The sequence below is a fragment of the Hyposmocoma kahamanoa genome, unplaced genomic scaffold (genome assembly GCF_003589595.1).
Source record: "Hyposmocoma kahamanoa isolate Upper Pololo Valley unplaced genomic scaffold, ASM358959v1 63, whole genome shotgun sequence".
NCBI classification, from domain to species: domain Eukaryota; kingdom Metazoa; phylum Arthropoda; class Insecta; order Lepidoptera; family Cosmopterigidae; genus Hyposmocoma; species Hyposmocoma kahamanoa.
The window spans coordinates 16,051,634-16,075,550 of record NW_020653851.1 but is presented as its reverse complement, the minus strand read 5'-3'; the positions used below and the strand labels follow the sequence as shown (position 1 = coordinate 16,075,550).

Sequence of the window (23,917 nt, the reverse complement as noted above, 5' to 3'; positions counted from 1 at the left end):
TTGCAGTAATAAATGTAAACGGCACCAAGGACGTGCAATTAAAGCAAGACAGCCCAATTCAGGTTGTACCTTCCTTCCGTCACAAGTTTTAATTAGTGTCGAAAGATCATCGTAAAATTAAATGATATTTTATGCTTCTGCCTCTTGTTTGCCATGCTCGATAATTGCCGTAATTATTTGCAAAGTCGAGTTGCACAAAACTTGAAAATTTCCTGGAAAGGTTAACCGTGTTATAAGGTTGTCTATAAGATAGTTGGTGATACTAATCAACGTGGAAATATAAGAAGCGACTTAGAAATACTACAGATTCTTAGAAAACTTAACAAGATCGGTTTTCAACCTATCAAGTTATTTATTGACTTGTATTACATTTGTAATATTGACATATTGAGTAGTCCCTTGAGAGGAGACAGATATTCGAATTCTTGAAAATGTTTGTGTTGTATATATTCATTCTTATGTTGTTTTAGTTCGTAATCGAAACCGACAAAAAAATATTCGGTTACTTAAAAGGGCTCGTGAAATTCAATGGTCATTTATTTGCTGCCCGCAACTTCATCTACGTTAAATTGTAACGTTCTTTTTTATATAATACGTGAGCGTCGAATGAGGAAGTCCCGGTTCGATTGCTGTAATGAAAACAAACTTTACTAAATTGGTTTTGGATGGTATTCCCTTGTTTGCAATCATGCAATTAGTGTGGTTATCTGACACATTACACGTAATATATATGGCGGTTAAATGCTATACATATAAAGTTATCAAAAAAAAAAAAAAGAATTTTTAAGTCTATTTCTGCTACATTTAACGATTGCCCTGGGATTTGTTAATTGTAATCATAAACCATATTCTTATTATGGATAATCTAACGGTATAAGTGGTATTATAGTGGTGTACAGTATTAGCAAAGCCAATTAGCACTGTAGCATTGATGACGTTCCTGTGGAAGATCTGATCCGCAGCTGGTACCGTTTTAGGAGGATTAATTGATTCCAAATCAAAGTTAATGGAAATGCTGCCTATCACGACACAATTCATTCATTACCCACTCCTAAGTTTAGGAATAAGGTTTATTAATAGGCAATTGATTAATTATATTACCATCTACATCTTCTTGAAGACCTAGGCTCTAGTCGGTGTAGGCTCCTCCACTCCTCACGACTCATAGCCAGCTACTTGACCTCATTATTGCTGCTCACTTTGACGTTCTTCTTTATTTGTTCACTGTGCGCCATTCTTGGTCTTTCTTTTTTCTTCTATCTTCCCCTCAAAACTCTCTATAATTCGTCACTACCGGACAAATGTCTAGACATTTTTCCTTTATTGATTAATTATCAAAAGTCAAAAGTCCAAGATCAAAATTTGCCAAAGAGCGATGGAACACAGCATATTAGGTGTAAATAGGATGGATAGAATCCGGAACACTACTCTGCGCTTGAAGACACGCAGAATCGATGTTGGGGAAAGGCTGTAATGGGACTGGGCTGGACACGTCTGTCGCATGCACCCTCAGAGAGGGGGTCACACAGCCACTTGGTGGGTGCCGGAGAACGGCCAGCGACGACGAGGCAGGCCAAGAAGGAGATAGCGAGATGACTTAGACGCACATATAAAGAACTGGCCTAACACTGCGTCAAACAGGATCTGTGGAATTTAAGAGCAGAGGCCTTTGCCTAACAGTGAGACTTAGTAGGCGAATTTAAAAAAAAGAGTAATTATATGGGATGAATAGTTTAGTTACGCTAAACTATTCATCCAACCAAACTACTATCCAGAGAGTAATGTCAACATTTACACAAGATTTATGCACTACCACTCACTAAATAACAAAGGAAATTATAAGGAATAACGAGCACATTGCTAATTTCAAAATAAACATGTATAATAAATATAATAAACATTATAGTCAGGTAAGGTAGTAATAACAATCGTATTTCTTATAAAGGCAATATATGTCTCGTGTTTTCAAGGTATCACAACTTTCCAATTTGTTAAAATTTGTTTTCCAATTTGTTTTTTCCGCCTTTTGGATTTCGAACATCGTACCGACATCTCTTTGAAATCGTTAAACTAATTTGTTTGTCTGTTTTATCGACTGAGAGACTATTGTGCTAAACTCTTTAGATTATGAGTTAAGGCTTCAAGTGCCATTCCCCCGGTGTTCCTCTTATCCCACCTGACCCTAAATATTTCTATTGAAACATTTTACTTTCACAGAATCGTCTTTCAATTTGGATTCATTAACTACGGCCGAGTCGCAACTGTCTACCTTTCTCGCTTGCACTCATGTGTTGCAAAATTTCTAACTCTATCAGAACCCGGTATTTTTCTACAGGAGTGTAGAAAAATACCTTGCTTTAAGATTGCGTGTATATGTTTAATCATGCGCACCTGCAAATGTGTGTGCCAATCTTAAATGACGTCAAACGTGAGTAATAAAAAAATCTAGGAAAATGTAACATATGCTGAAAGTTACGTAAAACTTAATCTTAAAGAATTAAGGGTTTCACATTAAAAAGAACCGCAATGTTTCGCAGAATTAACCTATTGTTTGAAAAAGTGGATTGTGGAAATGCCTAATGGGCGAAACGTATAGATGAAAGCATTTTTATTTCTATTATTTATTACTGAATGAAAGACTTAAATTCAATTGATATTGTACTGAAAAAACATTAAATGAAAAGAGCAATTGGATTTTAAATTGTGTTTATCAATAAAAGCTATATACAATAGATTTCATTACCCTATACAATTTTTTATTTACGGCATAATAACAGACGTCAAACACAAACATTAAAAAACAATTAAAATTTAATACAATAACATATCTAAGCCCAATTCTAACTCTGCTCAACATTCAAAAGTAAAATAGAAAAAAATGACAATAAGCTTACATAATTCACCTTACAAGAATGCAGGAAGTGACCTTTTAAAAGCAAGGACACCGCAGTTAATTGTAAATTGCCTATTATTCATAGCCTTTGTAAATAAAATAATATAAGAGAAACACAAAATTATTGCGTGGTTTTGTAACTCATTTGTTATTTATTAAAAGTCCTATAATTGTTCCACATTTATTTCGATAAAGAGATGTTTGCAAATACAATAAGGTTATAAGATAGATTCAAAAACTATCGTGTTCCAAGAAATTAAAATTTTCCATACAAACAAGAGGCAAAACTTCTATCCTTTAAGACGTTTTGGCCCTTTGCATGTCTCATGATCACGGCTGGCTCATGGGACTTGAAAAAAACGCGAAAATTCGTTTCTTGGAAAAATAAATATACGCGATTTAGATACGAAAAAATATGTTTTATTTCTGATGTGTAAAATCGCGAAAACCTAGGAACTCCATATAGACACCATCTTGTAATGATGGAAGACGTTATTCCAAGAGTTTTCCATTTCATAACGTACATAACGATTTGCAGAATTCGCTCACTGTTAGGCGTACAATCACTGTTTATGGGCTGATGTGGTTGCGAAAATTAAATTTACTCTTTCGGAGGCAATATTTCGACTTCCTACGTACATAATTTCAAGTCTCTTTTGGTAATCATTAGGTATGTATAAGCCCTAATTTCTTATAACCTGCCAGTAACTTTACGGAACTTAATTTTATCGAATTACTGTTGCGTAATTCTTATTGTAAGACACCAATTGGATTATGCCAAAACTTAGAACACTCCGACATAATCTAGACGACTATCTGTGATAGATAATACTCAGAAGAAGGTTTGATACTGATCACGAAATATTTTGTAATCCATTTGATGAATCAATTCAATTTTCAATAGAAATAAAGTAACCGCGTTACTGACGAAAAAATACAAAAGACTTACCAATACTGCAACATGACAATAATTTTAAACCACCAGCGATTGTCATATTCACACGCGTTCTCTCGCGTCATCGATTTCTACTAATTGGATGTAACTTTTCAATAGTTGTCACCAATGAACAGTAATGGACTAGGACGAATTCAGGCATAATTTTTGAGGACCTTCGGAGTCCTTACTTATTTCTGCCGCCAAGCAGTAACGTGAACATTACTGCGTTTCGAAGGGTAAGGGTGCTGGTGAAATTACAGGGACTTGGGACTTGTCAATTTATGTCTCAGGTTATCGGGCGCAGTGGCAGTGCTCCTCAGATCTTTATGATTTAAAGCTTTGAGTGGAACTGTAACGATTTGTTCGTCTCGTCACTTAGCATTATAAAAAAAATCATTATAGCAGAGATAATAATCAGGCATAATCGTCTCTTGATATTTTTAAACATGGCCTAAATTTTACGTATGGATTGGACAAGGAACGGTTTTTTTTATAAAAAAAATGCGCATTTAATCTCAATCTCACCTGATGGTAAAAGATATTGAGATCGGCGATGTAGTAAGCACACGTAAATAATCTGTATTCAGGGAAAAGTTTGCAGGCAGGAAATTCCATTCCATAGCTGTTTGCTACATAAATGTGGAAGCATTAAATATATTAGGTATTTGTAATCCAACACAAAAACATATTAATTCCCAACTTTAGCGTCGTAGCTCTAGCGCCATTTGAGCACGATCTGTTTGCGCGCGTACTATTTATTTTATTGTCTTTATTTATTTAGATCGACTAACAGTAGACACAATTAAAACTTAGAACGAATTTTTTTTATAGTGACACTTTGTGATTGTGTAACCAACACCGCACTATGAATTTATAATCTTTCTTGTCATTGTAAAAAGCTTCCTTTCTTGTCATTGTAAAGAGCTTCTATACTTTTTGTATTGTCTAACAAAAACTTGTAATAGCGATGGTAATTGAACATGCGATCCTTTTCATTAATCAATGGTCCCACCATTACACTTTTCTTAAGAACATTGTTATGGATGTTGCAGGTAAATCGTTTCTGGTCCATAAGACTCTCTAGATACCTCCCTGTTTTCCAATGGGCACGGTGATGTCCAATGGTATCTGTCACATATTGCATATTTCGCACATCGGCGAGTCGGAATCACTCGCGCGGTGGCATATGAATATTGTATCATCGAGCAGCTCAATGATCGGCCAATTAATTTCGATTTTCGCCAACGAGCACTTGCATTGAAAAAGGCTGGTCACACGATACATATTTTAAAGAGCGATCGATGAGTATGAGTGATGATTATGACACTACAGTCCATTGTCAAGTTCGCATTTTGCAAACACTTTTGCACGCAGATTTCTAATGAGAACCTTTCCGAGCTAGTGAGGTGAAAAATATATCATTATGTAGAAATATATCATTATACAAGAGGCTTATTTTATTTCTCCACAGATACATAATTTATACTTATTCTAAAGACCTTGCCAACCTGGGCATCAATTAAACGTCATTGAATTACGTGGTATTGTTAGAAATTTTCGGTGGCATTACGTATGTATACATATTTTTTCAGAAATATCCGCTATGCAACGTGATTGAATATTTCTCTTTCTTTCTGGCAGTGCCTCTCTGATCTGTGAGATTTAAAGCTCTGAGTGGCACTGCAACTCAAAAAAAGGTCGCTGTGGAGGGGACGATGCGTAGAGGACATAATTTTAAAATATAAAAATTCTTACTCTTTAGCATTAAGTTAGTTTTAATTTATATTATTTTTCTGAAATAAACAGCTTAAAATTAAAAAAAAAAAATTTTAACTGTTCGTCTCGTTACTTAGTTACGTAAGTTAGTTTTATTTTATTTACTTTATTACAATTTTTTTATCATAAATTTATATATATCTTCGATATTATATAAAAGAGTTCAACCAGGGAAGTGCTGCCACCTTACCTATTTCGGCCGCCAAGCAGTAATGTGAGCATTACTGCCTCCGGCTTCGACCTGAAATTAGAGGCACTTGGGATTTGTCAACTTATGTCTCAGGGTGCCCGTCAGATCTTTGCAAATTAAAGCTCTAAAAGTAGCACTACAATAGCTTTGCGATAGGCGTGTAGCTTATCATCTGTCGCCTGGTGGGACGAGTTATTCATCCAGTTACTTGGCATCATAAAAAAAAATTACGCTACGTCTTGTATATTTTTGGTACCCCTTCTTTGGTAGGTGAACATAATCGTTACATTTTATTATCTTTGTACAATTGTATGTTACACCGTATAATACATTTTTAAAACTATACATGCGCACTTTTAGCAAAATATATCGACAGAATAATGAGTTCACCTTAAAAATATATAAGGTCATCTAAATGCCTTAACATGTCGCCCTGTCTCACATGTCGTCCTATTTCAAGAGCAAAATGTGAAGCAAAATTGGGGAAAATATTTCATCTAAGCGCCTTATATATGACACTCCAGATAAAAGTAAATACTGTGCCTATTTTTTTTCGTTTGGCAGTTATCACCTGCGTACAGACGGCAAGGCATGTTAGACTAAGCTCAGTTCGGGCGCGTTATTTCATAAAGTAAATATTTATGAGGGAACGAGTTCTCGGGCCCTCTCCAGTAAGCCGCCTGATCCGTAAAGACATAAACCTCCCGGGATTCAGTTCTAAGTTCACAAAGGCAACTTCTTTTTGCTATGTTTTAGTATGTCGCAGGTATTGGGTATAGAAATGTTTCTAGCAAACATTTTTGTGTTTTCTTTTTTAAGTTTTGTTGATAAGTCAGTTTGTAAATGAGATACGTTTTTATGATATGAAGTGACTGGAGGAGCAAGTTGCAAGTAGCCTAATGTGACCATTATTTTGTCCCACAAAGCGGGACGCCTGTAAATTTATTATTGTTTTAAAAATAAAACACAACGAAATTTTGAATGATTAAAAAATGTTTAAAAGACCTAAATGTATTTTAAATTTTTATTGAATTGCTATTCAATTATTTTTTTGTGAAATTACTCCACTAGTTTGTTATAATTATTAATACAAAGATCGAACACTCAGAAAAAATTCCTTCGATCCGGCCGGATTCGAACCGACGTCTTCTAGCATACCGTGGGAGACGCTATATCAACTCAGCCACGGAACGAACCAGCGGACTTCACGAATTTTTGTATGTGCTTGCCTCGTGTCTTTGTATTTTGGTTTTTCAACGACTTTTTAGTCGTAGCGCCATCTATGAGAAATCTATGAAAATCAAGGCAAGCACATACAAAAATTCGTGAAGTCCGCTGGTTTGTTCCGAGGATGAGTTGATATAGCGTCTGGCACGGTATGCTAGAAGATGTCGGTTCGAATCCGGCCGGATCGAAGGAATTTTTTCTGAGTGTTCGATCTTTGTATTAATAATTATAACAGACCTAAATGTGTTTAATGATAAAAAATTTAAAAAAGCAGACCGGCACATCACGCCACCGATTCTTTCCTGCCAATGCACATCATATACTACTAAATAAAAGGTGCGAGTGACAAAGTTTACTTGTTGCTACGCTTTTGCGCTATTCTTTTAAATTTATTGTTACGTGTGTCCTCTTTCGTCAAAGCGAGACACTTTTGAGTATTTTGGGGACAGCGAGATACGAAGTTCGAAAGTAGGACTGTCACGCTGAAGTAGCCCAAAGAAAAATGGAATGCACCATGTCAATTTGAGCGTATCATTACGCAAAGAAAGTGGCATTTGGCGTGCTACATAAGCCGCAGAACCGATAACCGGTGGAGCAGTAGAGTGTTGGAGTAGAAACCTAGGACTAGGACTGGTAAGGAAAGCTAGATGGACGGACGATATAGTCAAGATAATCAAAAAGACCTGGATGCAAATTGCCCAAGATTGTGGAAAATGGTGTGCAAATGAGGAGGCCTACACTCAGCAGTGGGTGACTGCATGGTAAGCTGCAGAAGAAGAAAATTGGACGGGCAAGTCGTGTGCCTAGTAGTAACAATATCCGTTCTGTGTATCGTTTAGGTTCTCGGATTTCTCTCAGAGAAAAGTTCACGGAGCCTGATATCATAACTGTGGCATCACAGTACATTTACTCAAATATTTTGTATGCTCGTAAAATGTCGTTAAGAAAGAAGATATCCATAATATTAACCTTAGAACTAACGAAGGTAAACGATTCTTTAATGGGGAACTGTATACGTTTTTACAATAAGATTCCGGAGCATATATTAAGATTACCACTTCCTAAGTTTAAAACTTACATCAACAGTATTTTAATTGGAAAGTCATACATATTACAAAATTGTAGACTACGTGTTAGATAAAAATGTATGGAAAGACATCGTGAGTCTAGATTCCACACAAATATGATTCCAAATGTATTCTATAGCATTTAAGTTTATTTGAAAAGAGCAATCTCTATAGTTCCTTGCTTGTTCTTCTCAGGGAGGTCAGCTTAGTGAACGAGTAGTAGCTTAAAAAATGACGTTTTCAAGTGTAAAAATTGTACCTATGGAATAAATGATTATTTGACTTTGACGGTAACAGTTGCAGTACGACTCAGAGCTTTGATCACAAAGATCTGAGGGGACATAAGCACGGTCATCCTGAGACGTAAAGTAAACAAGTCTCATTTTCCAGCAAATTCAAAACATGTTCCATGTGCGTGTAATATCACAAGCACCACATTACTGCTTTATTGGTATAATTGCTAATGAAAACAAGATAAAAAAACGTACTTTTGTACTTTGGTTCTTATGAGATAACAGGTATAATGGCTATCAAGGTCACGTTTCACCATTATTTTTAATTTTAACTTTATCCAGTAAACGAACCGAATTACCAAAAGATTTAGATTAACTTTTAAACTTAACTACGAGCAAACGAATCGAGTTAGGGTCCGCTAAATGATGAGCTCCAAAATAAAAAAGTGGGAAAAGTCTTCCACGAGGTTTATGCAAATTCTGCGCCAAAATTTTTTAACTTACCGACTCTTTACTCTTATTATTTGCAAACAACAGGGGTCGGTTATAATATTATTCAGTTTGATGTTCGTTTTATGAAATATTGTGGACAAAAATTATTTGAGGCTGCTGGCGTTCAATAATTAACTGTTTTCGACTTGCTAAAGGGGTTTTCATTAATCGTCTTGACACTTAATTTAGGTTAGTGTGATTTTTGTGTCCACTTTGAACTATGTACGTCTATAGTAGCAGACCTCCTTCTGAAAAAGTTCGTCCAGGGAAGTACTGGCACCTTAACTATTTCAGAATTACTGCGTTCCGGTTGGGAACGGTAAAGGTACTGGTCTAATTGCAAGCGCATGGGACTTGTCAACTGACGTTTCAGGGTGACGGGCGCAGTAGCAGTGCCCTAAGATCCTTGCGATTTAAAACTCTGAACTTATTGTGACTTACAACACTGCGACTGTTATGGATAGGCGTGTCGCTTACCACCAGGCGCACGACTTGCTCGTCCCGTTACTTGGTATTATAAAAATGTCTTAAACCAATCTTTAAATTGATAAAACACTCTTAACACAATGTGCTGTAGTGTTTTTTTGCGTTGCAAACATTGCTTTACGATACTTTACATTATAATCGCTTCATTATGTGAAGTTAAAGGTGTAGTCGTATAAACAGGTCGCCAATTGTACTAACAGATATCAGCGTGATGAAGTTTCATTGCAATGTTACCACCTGCATCCAAACTTCACTACGAATGCATCTGGCTGCTGTTTTGTAATTTAAATGTAGCTCGAGTGATTGACACATTGGTCATAAATTTAATAACATGGAGTTAAGGACATTTCTATATAGGACTGATCATACTGTACGCAATTAATTATTTTAATTACTATATTTTGATGTTACAATAAATAAATAGAAATTAGGCAAATATGTTAGTTAGACTGACGGATGAAGCAGAATCAAACTCTGCTAAGATTTAATTCTGGTCACAGCCACATATTTTTCTACATTAGTTTTGATTGAAGTGACCCTCTCTACTGACCCTTAGGGTATACGAGACGGGCACTATGACCTGCGCGAGCGTGCACGCCCAGGGACCATCTAAGTCAGATCTAAACCCCAGATCAGCCCGTTTGCATAGACTTCATCCTGTGCTCTGTAAGGCTTAATTCTGGTCACAGACAAACCAAGACAGAGAGGTTTCGAGGTTATTGCGCTACAAAAACAGACCACAAATAGTTCCAAAGCAAGTAGCAGAAGAGCTGCTGGGCTAATGTACGAAGACTTTACTTAACCAAAACTTTAAGTTACGTATTCCAGAACTCTACACAATGCTCAAGTCAGGACTTGAGCAGACTTGAGTATGATTTCAAGCACTGGAAATACGACAATAATGGCAAGGACTTGAGTATGATTTTCAGTGCTTGAAATCATACTCAAGTCTGCTCAAATCCTGACTTGAGCATTGAGTAGAGTTCTAGAATACGACTCTAAGTATCTTGTTCAGCGCATCAAGCATACGTTGCTCGCTAGGGTTGTCACATATTAGTTGTACCTACTAGTTACAAAAGATATTTTGAAAATAAAAAGGTATTCATCACACTAATCTCGTGCAAAATTGAAATAACTTGTGTCAAATGTAGTTGATGTTTTTATAAGCAGATTAGTATCTCGAGTCCACAATCGAGATACTAATCTGGAGTACGACCATGAAATAGAAATAAAATGCGAGTTAGTATTTTTTTATTAAAAAAATAAGTGTACATTTGATCTCCATCTTATGAGATGGAAAGTGACGATGAAGTCGACGATGGAACGTGCACACCTAAATAATGCCTATTCACTCTCGCGTTGAAAAGGCCCAAGTAATACCGTTCAGGTAACAACTCTGCAGGCAGGGAATTACACTCCATAGCCGTTCGCCATACAAATGTGGAAGTGAAAAGTTTCGTGCAAATCCTTGGTATATGTGGGGTGGAATACCAGACTACGTCTGGTCACCCGATGATGGAAAGGCGGAATTAAATCGTGCAATTTCCTCGATCACTGTCGTTCTTTATTTCCTTGTACACACGCCAGCACAGCAAGCTACACATTGACGTATCTTGTTCCGTAGCAATGCAGGCGATTTTCGAACAAAAATGTGTAGTCTGATGTGCCATTGTCATACATAAGTAAAGATACATTTATAAATAAAAAAATTATAAATTGGTCATGGGAAATGAAACTATTTTTCCGGATTTAAATCGCGTGTATCTGTTTTTCAAACAAACCAACGTTTCGTTGAGTCAACCACGACCATGGGACCTGTAGAGGGCCTGAAACGTTCGTTTGTTTGAAAAAAAAAATATACGCGATTTAAACTCGGAAAAATAGTTTCATTCATCAAATAGGTCATAGAAATATTTTAAACACTGAGCGAACGCCTCTTATTCTATAATTAATGGCGCGTGCGTCCGTACACGGTGCGCAGTGAGCTTGCGCAAATACAAGCCGCGCTGCTACATTTTTAGGACTAACACTATTTGTTTATTATACTGTGCTATAGATGACTCACCGTGTTTGCCGGTGTTGGCGGCCGCGAGGGCGGTGCTAAGTACCAAGAAGTGCACCAGCATGCTCCCTTCTCCCACGGGCGCACATCGAGCCGCAAGCGCGTACCACACTGTCAATACTGCAACAAAATACAAACATAGTTATTACAGTAGAAGAGTTACTGCGTGCTTCGTTAAAATTAACTTATTCTAATTTCGAAACGAAATACGATATACAATTAGGACAGATTTATACGAAAATGAAGATAACGACGACCTCAGTTGCCCAGAGGTTAACATCTGTGGGCGCTAAATGATGATATCCCGGGTTCAATTCCCAGTACGACCAATTTAAGTAGCAGTAGAGCTCCTTGTGAAAGAATTCGCCCAAGGAGGTACTGGCACCTTCCTGTTTCTGCCGTCAAGCATTAAGTGAGAAATTACTGCAGTTCCGGTTTTGAAGGATAAGGGTGCTGGTGAAATTACAGGCAAATAGGACTTGGTAACGTACATATGTCTCAGGGTAACGTGCGTATTGGTCAATGCTCCTCAGATCTTTGCGATTTAAAGCTCTGAGTAGCATTACAACTGTTTTGGACAGGTGTGTAGCCTACTATCAGGCGCACGACTTGTTCGTCCCGTCACTTGCTATTATAAAAAAAATATTTGGGAAACACACTTTTCTAAATTGATCCTGTTCTGGTCTGGATGTTCTGGGTAGTGCCTTGGAGTTAATTTTGTCACTCTATCCGGATTTAATCACAGACCGATCACTATTCGACTTCTATATAGACAGAGCCATAGTTTACACATTTTTTTAAAGAATATATATAATATATAGCATGTTGGCATTTTTTGCTGGAGGCGACAGATCATTCCAGCACTTAGGTATTTGAATAGTGTTAAGTGAGGAATAAATAATAAACTTATATGTGGGTACCGTTGAGATTAGATATTTCAATAAACGAAAGTTTAGATCTTAAAAAAAATAGTTTTATTTCCAACATTAATATTTATCAACGTACGTATCTCCTTACTCGGGTTTTGTAAAATAAAATATGTATTAATAATATGTAAAAGAGAACTTTGAAAGCGTTCTCACGTGCGCAAGTACTAAAAGTGAATTTAAATTCCTTCTATGCAGTTCCTATGATTACGTGTAAGCGCACTCCTCGGAGTAAGTTCTCATAAAATTCAATGTCTCGGCTGTTATCAGTTTCATAGTTTTTTAGATAAGTACACATTTTACTCGTAAGCGAAACCTATGAGAATACAACAGTTGAAAAAGCTTTTAAAATTACATTTACATTTACGAATATTATTGCTGAAACGTTGGCGGGAATTATGGGGATAATGACGCTTTCAAGAGAGTGCGGAGAGGGTAGTTGTTAAAATAGCCAGTTGTTAGTAAATTCCCGCGATTCTTTTCAACGCCGTCAAACTGGGTGGAAACGGAACTGGAAACAAGTGTCTATTGGAGTTTCCGTTGTGAAATAAATTATAATTTCGTTGAGAAACCGGGAGCGGTTTGAACAACAACTCTTTAATTGAAAGTTTAGCAATTTGCTCGCACCCGCCCGAATGGACCCGAAGGCGTGGGGCAACTCTCATCCACCGCGTTTCAAAATTGAACGTAGGCAGATGGTCTTAATTACCGGCCCAGATGCTGGCCGCCTCCCCGCTTATCTCGAGATGAACCTCCACCTCGGAGGCCACCGACGATATTTGCCCGCTAAGAAGTGTTTCAATGACTTTTTTCAGTGCCCAATTCGCATGCCGCCGCTGCTTGTAATTATGAAGTTGCATAATCCCCGGTTTTATGCTGTAATTAGTATGGACATAAAAGGAAACAATCGAAAGTATTACTGTGTACGTGGGTTATACGACCGATGTCTTAATTATCTTTAATGAATCCAATACTCTGAAATAGTGATGGCAAACAAAAGGAATTTCCGTTTTATCATTTCAGTCTAAAAGTGAGTATAAAAACTCACTGCTCATATTCGTCTCAAGGCGATTATGAATCTCCTCTTTGGGTCTTAGAATGTGCATAATCCATTGAATGCCTGTATAAAATATGATAAGGATTTTTTTAGCAAACATGTCCCTATCACTAGTAAAGTTTTCAAGGGTCTGAGTTTTCCAATAATGTTTCCGTAAGTGTCCTCCTCTCTGAGATATGAGACGTAGTCAAATAGAGAGATAGCTCAATATAAAGACGTCGTTACGAGTGCGGGTAAAGGGTGGGGGGCGCGGGGGAGCTACGTGCGGTGTCACACGAGTGAATCAAACTTCCCTTTACATTTTATCTAACTGCAAGGGCGGTCGAGTTTATGTTCTTCGCCCTACTTGATTTAGTTTTGATGGCGGAAGGGAGCGGCTTTTAGATAAATGATATCCAGCCGACTGGTGCCGAGAAGTGATTTCAAGCTTTGCAACAATGTTTTGGTTTATCGCCTTTATCGATTCCAAATTCTATGTGCAACGTTCACGCGGGGAGTTTAATGAAATGGATTGCGCGCGTAAGGGTAGGTTGAGTGTATTAGATATTGCCATGGAGCACCCCATTGATGGTGTAGGTATTTATTGCCTTTGGAATCTCTGTAGTATGATTAAATGAGAAGCCGGTACATTCACAACGAACATTCGATAATGCTCTAGCCATAAACACTTGTTTGTATGTGAAATAACACTTGTTTGATATATGGTTTCTACACCTTTGAATAGTCTCAAATAACCACTAGATATAAGACGAATTAAATTATTAAATGAATACTGACAAAAATAAACAACGTTATTATCAGAATAAAGTATCTGTTGAATTCAAGGTTGATTTTTTATTGATAAATATGTTGCGTTTTTCTAGTTTGTACAATTGCAGAGTAACTGAAAGTTATCGGATTGAATCTAATAAAAAATCAGATACTTATAATTATTTTTTCACTTACGTATCTGTTTTAGACTTTCGCCTCTTCCATGGTCTAAAAGGTAAAATTTGAATATCGAATTTGTTATGCATTGTTGTGCAAATACAAACTATTTTTTCGAATATAAAACGCGTATTTTTTTTTTTTTCAAATGTACATTTATGTTTGTTTTATTTTGGTTTGTTTGACAAAATGATTACGTGCGAAATAAATCCGAAAAAATCATTGACTTACAAATAAATGGACGACGGGTCTAATACAAAAATCACGAAAAAAATGTCCCAAGTCAACCTATTCGAAATTTAAATTGTAATGTAATCGCAGTATCGCGCTGTCAGTAGAACAAATGAAGACTAAAGCGGAGTTTGGCGCTCTGTATACGTATTTAGCGCCTTACAAGTGCGGACACTTTTTAGCGCCTTACAAGTGCGGACACTTTTTAGCGCCTTACAAGTGCGGACACTTTATAGCGCGGACCCGACGTCCATATAATTGTAAGTCAATGGAAAAAATAGTTTAATTTCCAATAAAATATATAACTAGAGATAACCTCACATACTCTCCTCACACAGAATAATAAATACAGTAGAAGTGCTTAGTTGTGTGCTAACAGTTCGCGGAGTTCCGCAAATTTGAAATTTCAATATAAAATCAAAATGTCGTAACTTGTAATAACAGGTATTGATGATATTGAACTTTCAACGATATGCCAGCAAGGTAAGATAGAGTCATAATGTTTCAAATTATGACAGTGTGATTTTTGGCGACAGCGGCTCTGATAGTACTTGGCACTTCCATTACAACGACGGTACTACAAACACCCAGACCCGAAATAATATAGAAAAGTTAGTTTCTACATTGACCCGACCGGGAATCGAACCCGGGGCCTCAGAGATGAAAACTGGTGTGTAAGCCACTCAACCTTGGAGGTCGTCTAACTATGCAAATACGCAATCAATATCTCCTAGCTTTCTTGTGATCGTATCTGTATGCAAAAATGTTCTTCGTTAATCTTACAAAATTACATACTTAATACAAAATTAGCTTTTTCGTCTCAATTCTTTCGCCTTCGCTGCGTTTGAAGTCTAGTTAGGAGTTATTTTTTTATTTCTTTGCAGTGTTTCAATTGCAGAATATAACCAATTCTGTGAATTCTTTTTGCACATCTCATGAATATCAAACGTTTCTCAAATCAGTGTCTCTTTGTTGTTGATTAAAAAGCTAAATTACTACCCACACATATGTACGAGCAACCTCATTTCCAAAGATATATGTTCATAGCAATGTTTTTTACAAACTGAGTTATGTTTTTAGATAACAATGCCAGACCTAAAAGGTTTTAGAATTCGGCGTTTTTCCAAAATAAAATGTTGTCGTAAAAAGTTCGTTCGCAATAAACGTAAACTACTTTTAATTGTTGTACAAAACTATATAGATAGATAGATATACATTTTATTGATCACACACAACAAAAAACAACAAAAATGTTACTTAAATATTTTAAAACTAATGTGGGCAAAGTCAGCTTTATAGTTAAGAGCCATGTCTTCAGACAGCGTTTGAAGCAGAGGAAAACTAAACAGAGTGGGAGATGTAGTGTGCGAATAGTATAATTTTAAATCCATAAATAAAAACCAACATTATATTAATGGCAAATAATGTTCCATATTGTATACCTATATATATGTATATTTGTATATATAAATATAACTAAATAAATTTATACTTACCGATAAATATACATGTTGCACACAAAACAATAAATACAATAGGAGTGCTTAGTTTGCGTGACACATGTGACACGTTCAGTACGAACAGTACGCCACGTTCTACATACTTAAGCTCAGTTCGTAATTTTCATTTTGTATGTTATCGTTGTGTCAATTATCTCTGCAAAACCTCGAAAATAGTAGAAATTTTATTTAGCTACTTTGGAGTGTAAAAATGATAGTCGCACTTGTAATACTATCTACAGTGGTGTTTCATATCATCGCTAAGTCTTATTTTATGTAAGTTTAATAAATTTTAATTTTTGTTTATGCTAATATTTTTTTGTTGCAAGAAATGAAAGTAAACCTTACATCGCTGCGGTATGGTCGCTTGTTTTTTGGAGAATTAAGCAAACATCTCGAATTCGTCGTCGCTCAGCATTAACCGCTAGATGGCAGCACGTCAATTGAAATATCAATATAAAATCAAAACGGTGTAACTTGTAATAATAGGTACTGAAGTTTCAACGATATACCAACAGGGTAAAGTTTAAATTATATTTAACCGCCTAGAATTTGTTATTTCTTTTTAAATTAGAAACTACGACCAATCATTATCAAAGTTTCATAGTGTCTGAAAATAAGAATGTGTGAGTTTTGGTGACAGCGATTCTGATAATAATCGAGGCTTAAGGCATTTCCTTTGTTTTTTTTCTTCTGTGATGTTGCAGACTAGGACCGTACTAAAATATACTTACGCAACCCAGTTTTAAAAATAGGAAGCTACTTAGACTGTCGGATTTCAAACGGGACTCGTTCTATAATTGTGCAGCCTCAGTAATAAAGGCATCTTTGAAATACTTTGGGTGAAAGGAGGTTACAGTAGATTATCCATTTTAGATTTTTGTTCACGGTTGTGATCCGCACCGAGAAATTGGAAACGTTTCTTAACACGTTCTCTGTGTAACTGGAAATCAGAAATTGACCCCCCACGTGCAATTTTTTATATTTTGCAAATACGTTGAAATTACAACCTTTAACAAAATTATTTTCCTTCCCATTTTCTCAATTTTCCCAAGAGCCCGAGATGTGATACACGCGCGTATGAGTTCTTTACTTGGTGCCACATATACGGTGCATGCACGTACTAGTTCTATTTTTGTGTTTTTTATTTTGACATTTATAATCTCGCAACATTGGTTAAAAAGTCATCCGGCACCACATGCTAATTGTCACAATTTTAGCGGTCCATACGTGCAAGTAAATAGAAATATCTAGCTTACAATGCAAATTTTGTTTAGCGCTTAGATTTTTAAAGGGCCATACTTCATATGTGATGCACTCAAGCATCGTTTGGCCCTCGAAATGCACCACATATGATGCATGATAAACTCCTTCACAAGGAGCAATCCAAACTTTTTTTTCGCTATCACATGAATAAGAAGGAAGTAATATGTTTAGTGAGTATAGGTGGTACATAGATTACACATTCCCATAGAAGTATATAACATTCTTATACGTATTGATGTATCAAAATTGTAGTAGCATTAGAGCTCCTTATAAAAGAGTTTGTCCAGGGAAGTACTGCCACGTATTTCTGCCGCAAAGCGGTAATGTGAGCGGCGATTTAAAGCTCTGAGTGGCTCTGAAACTGCTATAGACAAGCGTGAGGTGCTCGACTTGTTTGACGCAACACTTGGTTTCATAAAAAAAGTTAATATTAAAGTGATCTTTTATTAGCACCCGATTAACCATTAACAGACAATTTAATTAGACGTAATAAGCCAACATTACGTATGCTGAAAGCAATATAGTCACTAAATGAAAAAGTCAACTTTCGGGAAATGGCCTTTAAGGTTTCTGGAAGTAGGTTTAAATTTGAAAAACGATATTCGTTTAATAACGATATTGGTTTCAATGTGCGACTATGTATACATAATTTAGTCCAATTTATAATCACCGGGCTTAACAAGTAGTTTGAATTATATATTGTATCATATTAATAATAATAATAATAATAACGCTCACACTCAACATAGCCCCGCACTAGGGAGACCCTGTGTCGCGGGTGCTATGGACACACACATAGACAACCACAAATTACACCCAAACTCACGAGATAAATAAATGTAGGCCATACAAATATTTCTCCCTGCCCGGGAATCGAACCTGGGACCTCTGCGTGGCAGTCCGGCATGGTAACCGTTCGGCCACGGAGGCAGTTAAGTAAATTACCTCGTATATCTGTATACAATGCCTTTAGGTTCATTGTAATAAGCTAATACTGTCTATAACTTTGTGTACTATGAAGTCAAATCATAGCCAAAGAATCATTTATTCCATAGTAGGTAAAATAAATTTACACTTGGAAACGTCACATTTAAGCTACTTTTCAGCTACTGCTCGTTCACTACGCTGACTTCCCTGAGAAGAACGAGCAAAAAACTCTAAGAACTGCTCTTTTCAAATAAACTTAAATGCTATGGAATACACTTTGAATTAAATTTGTGTGAAATCTAGAGCCATATCGTCTTTCCATATATCTTTATCTAACATGTAGTCTTCAATTCTGTAATATGACTTTTCAATCAAAATATTTTTAATTTAGTTTTTAAACTCAGGAAATGAAAATATTAATATATGCTCCGGAATGTTATTATAAAAACGTATAATGCAGTTCCTCGTAAAAGAGTCGTTTACCTTGGTTAAACGAAATCGTGGTACCATGTGTTTGGAATTAGCTCTTAGGGTAATATTATGGATGGATGACAACAAGTCTTAGATATTGGGAAGTCTACTAGCACCTAATATCGGTAAGTCTTAGCTATTAGGCAAGCCGTAATTAGTTGCTTTGATTCGGTAATGACATGATGTGATCGCCGCGGAATTGGTGCCAAGAGCTAAATGTAGCTGCTCTAATCAAAGAGTCGTTAGCTGGCTCAGTAGTCGATTACGCGATTACGACTACATTGCGTCTATTACGACGACTATTGCGGGATACAATGGGAACTACGGCACTTCCGAGAGATAAGCGAGGGCGGAAGCGGTGACAGCGATGTGGGACAAGGACAGAGGCTTAGAGAACGATTTGTAAACAGACCATCCAATGCTCTATATATAGCGTACACTTTAGAGCTGTTACATATGGTGACTTTTAGCAGCTACGCAAACGCGATGCAGTAGCGATGCAAATGCGATACAAACGCTCGACTGCATCGACATAAATGCGCAATTGCATCGCTACGCTTGTGATTTAATAATAATAATATTAACGCACACACTCAACATAGCCCCGCGCTAGGGAAACCCTGTATCGCGGGTGCCATCGACACACACATAGACAATCACAAATTACACCCAAACTAACGAGATAAATAAATGTAGGCCATACAAATATTTCTCCCGGCCCGGGAATCGAACCTGGGACCTCTGCATGGCAGTCATGGTAACCGTCCGGCCACAGAGGCACACTATAGTTCGATTAGAACACAGATTACAGAATATAGATTAGAACAAGCTAGCTGGATAAAAGTTATTATCGAATTTCCCGGAAAATGTTTACTAATATGATAGATAAAACCCACGAATCTCGAATTCCAAGAATTTAATTACACTGGGAGTCACGGTAATTAAGGAAAGCAGGTAAGTATATGTATAAGACAAGGGGTACGTGCACTAATTATCATTAGCAATTTTGCATTTGACGCGAATACATATGACAGTGATTGCAATAGTAGTTTTTGTTGGTTTTATTGATGGAATTGAAGGTTAAGGTACTATTTTAATTTATAAAACAATGTAACAAGTTACTGCCCGTTTTTTTTTTACTCAATCCCAAATTTAAATTTAACCAATTTTTTCTTGCTTTTTTATGTATTTTGGATCCGGAAAGTATAGCCAACGTGTGTCACAGACCTAAAAGTAACATAATATATGGTGGCTTGAACTCTTTCTTTTTCAATAATAGTAAATCTAGGCTGTGGACTGCTGTGGAACATATATTTTTCATTATTTTTTCTAGAGGACCTCTTCGCAATCTCAAGATTCGAACTTTTTAAGGAGTGCCTTAAACATGACACAGAAAACCGGAACCTATCTTCTCTCTATCTACTGTCTTCAAAATACAACTTCTCCGGTATCACCGAAGATTCTTCAAGGACGCCAAAGAAGACAATCAGCGCATTTGATTCAAATTTAGAAAAAAAAATGGTACACGTACAAAAAGAACCGCGATAACATTTGAAAAAAAAAATGAAGAATGGATGTCAATAGACTTCATCTCTAAAGTATCCCTTTGCCACGCAAAGCTATCTTCATCCACTGCACCTTCAACTTCTGGACATCCAAGCAAAGAGTTTGAAGAGTCCAGTGATAAAACGAAAGGGAGAAGAGTTGAGGATCTGCTCAGTACCCGCGACACTAATCAGTTAGTGGCTACAGCAGAATTTTCAGTGCGACTGTCTGGGCACTAGAACTTGACTGCTGTCATTAGGGACGCTAAAGAAAGTCTCGAAAAATGCAAAGCCATGAGAGCTACTGTCAGTGATAGTGAAAATAACAGTCAAAGGTGCTTAACGAAGGAAGAGGCTTTTGCATATTACAAGCCGCGCCTACAAGCAAACGCGGAAGTGGAGTATGAAAGCAGGTCATAAGGTATACAATCTCCATCAATGTATATAGTCGTAGGCAAGGCAAGATGGAATGTTTTCCTCCTGAAGAAAATTTATTTGTGGATGAAATTCGTGCAGAAATTAAACTTCAAACTGTTTTAAATAAGACAGTTGAACGTTTAATGAATGCGCAGCATGAAGTTCTAAATTCTTCTTCTTTAGAGGCACCGTTCACTCTTATAAGCAAGTGGGGTTGTGATGTGAGTTCCAGTGACAGCACCTACAAACAAAAATTCACCAGTTTTGAAGCCGCTGATGAATATTTATTTGTGTTTTCTGTAAATCGAAGTCAAAATACTAACAGTCCTTATGTCAACATGCATGACTACGAGTACATTAGCGATATAGAATTATTTATTTTTATTTATTTATTTATATAGAAATTAGCGATACCGAGAATTAGGGATTAGTTGATAGTATTAGTTAATTATGGACTATTAGAGAATTATAAGGTATTGGATAAATATAGATCATAAGTTAAGTATTAGTTAATTAGTTAATCGTTAATTTGTGCCTGCTAAAGCTTTTTGTCACAACTTGAATTAACTCGTTGTTGTTTTTTTTATTTTTACAATATATTTATTATTGAAATGAGAAAAGGATTTTTTTTTATCTAACCATAAAACCACCACTCACTCTCTCAAATTGGGTCCCCTGACCTCAAAATTGAATTAGGTAGTCATTATAAGTAATAAGAAAACCCCATGAAGCAAAAAATCGCAATAAATATTTTTGTCCAGCTAGCATGTTCTAAGCGAATCATAGTGAGGCAGTTAGATTTATATCAGATCGCATCGATGCAATCGCGCGTTTGTATCGGTGCAATCACGCGTTTTTATCGATGCAGCCGCGCGTTTACTTCGATGCAATCGCCAATAAATCGCAAGTGTAGCGACGCAATCGCGCGTTTGTATCGATGCTTTCGCGCGTTTTTATCGATGCAGCCGCGCGTTTGCTTCGATGCCATCGACTATAAATCGCAAGTGTATAAAGATAAACGTCGCCGTGTGTAACCACTTTTAGATACCGAGGCGTCTAAATTGAAAGTTGAGATGGAGAACTTACATTGAAATACCGTCGACATTCATTTTAAATCGCTTACAGTCATGAAACTGCACGACGTTTAGCATGCTATGAGGCCCTATTAACACATCGTGTTAACTGGACCGCCTAGTATGCTAATTTTCTTAAAACATCATCATTGCAATTATGTCGAGACTCCACTGAGATTATATTGCAATTATATGCATATGATTGCAATTTAAATAGTAATTTGTAATTCTGCTACAATTTTGAAGTAATCGAGTGGCAGTGACGTTATTCATTCAATCACTAACGATGGACGTTTCCTTACCATGGAAATTACTATGCATATCTTAATTTGTATCTCGTTTAATCAGCAATAATATACCAGTGTAAATCAATGGCAAGAAACCACTGAAAGAAACGATACCATCGACTTGCTGTCGACTACCCATACTCGAATACCAAAAAATTACAATGACCGTTGAATAGCAGCTCCATGGCTAGTCACTGACAAGCTGCGCTAAACTTTTAGCCAGACATAGAAGTGAAGTATCATTTAATTTGTTTGAAAACTATTGTGCCAAATCATTACGGTGACAACTGCGCTCCGATTGATCAGCCCGAATTCGAAACAATTGACGGGTGTTGTCAATTTTATTCACTTCAAAAACGACCAATTTAACTTGACCTTTGTTATAATGGCCGATAATTGAAATAATTACATATTTAATATTTAATTACCGATGAAATGTGATTCCGTTTGTTTTGTAGTTAGATGTATTGCTGTTTTTCTCACATCACCAAATGGAATAGGCCCCATAGTTAGAGATATTGTCTTTATTACAATGAATACAGAATATTTTTGGAATATACGGAGACTTATACACTGGTCAGTTGTTGGCGCCGTGCTAATTCAGCTTTCTAATTTATGATTACAGTGCAAATGAGAGATGATATTTAAAAGTGATTTAAGGCCCATTTGCCTGACGAGTTGCCAAGGATGGATGGCCCTTATTTCGTCTCTATTTCTGGTTATAAACTCGATGCTTTTAGCAGAATACCAAACGTACAAAATCCTGCCATTGACACTTCTTGGACACACAACTGAAATGATTTATAATTAGCAGACTTGAGGCCCAGAAAAATATTCATATTAGAAAATCACATAACAGATTTTCAAGAAGTTTGTAAATAAAATACACTTATGTTCTCTTTTTGTTATAATATCAAGTGATAGGACGAATAAGTGGTACGTCTATGGTTAAGCTACACGCCTGTCCTTAACAGTTGCAGTCTCACTCAGAGCTGTAAATCGCATGAGACATAAGTTGACAAGTCCAATGTGCCTGTAATTTCACTAGCATCCTTACCCTTCAAAACTGGAACGCAGTAGTGCTGACACTACTGCTTGGCGCTACAAATAGGTAAGGCGACAGTACTTCCCTGGGCGAACTCTTTCACAACAAACTCTACTGCTACTTATCTTATTCTGGTACCTTAGGATACAAGTTTCTGTTTATTTTAGGTTTCAGTTTCTGGCATACGTAACGTAAAATATCTTTTTATTTTGGTTCATGTACAACTGTTATTATTATAATTAATTCAGGTCTATTTCCGATTCTCGCCTATTCCTCTGCCTAAAGATACATTTTGAATCTTTAAATAAGAGAGGTGGTATCCCCTGGTAGTACCAATTATTATTATTGAAGTCCGCAACTCTCATAACTTTCTCTAACTTTATATCCACCATTAATTGATCAAGAGGTTGTACAAATATTTCAAAGTTATATAAAATATTATGTTTCATATATCTACAGTATTTGAATTTATTTAAACAAAAATGAGAAGAATAGAATAACAATATTTTTTTCATGATAGCGAGTGATGGCAAGAACAAGTCGTGCGTCTGGTGGTAAGTGACACGCCTGATCATAGCAATTGCAGTTCTACTCAGAACGTTAAATCGCAAAGATCTGAGTGGCACTGCCACTGCGACATAATCCTGAGACATAAGTTGACAAGTCCCACGTGCCGCCTGTAATTTCAATAGTGGCATGTATCAGATATTGAAAAATTTTTTTTTATTTTTTTTTTTCGGTGAAACTGTGATAGACTAGGGCAATGATTCTATCAACACTGCACTACGTTCCTTCACTTTTGGATTCCACTTTTCATTTTACATCAGGTGGATTAAAGTTATCTTCCTGTCAGGAATAAAAAAAATAATTTATTTAGTTTAGGT

The 23,917-nt window shown here is 36.4% G+C and overlaps 1 protein-coding gene across 1 annotated transcript in view; it reads right to left on the bottom strand.

Annotated features, from left to right (window-relative positions):
• The window catches only part of LOC113230309 (lachesin-like), a 166,435-nt gene that overhangs the window by 80,489 nt on the left and 62,029 nt on the right, over window positions 1–23,917 (bottom strand). The window contains exon 2 of the mRNA XM_026464184.1: window positions 11,367–11,483. Coding sequence (XP_026319969.1) covers window positions 11,367–11,427 — 61 coding nt within the window. The 5' untranslated portion in view covers window positions 11,428–11,483. The remainder of the gene's footprint in view (window positions 1–11,366; window positions 11,484–23,917) is intronic.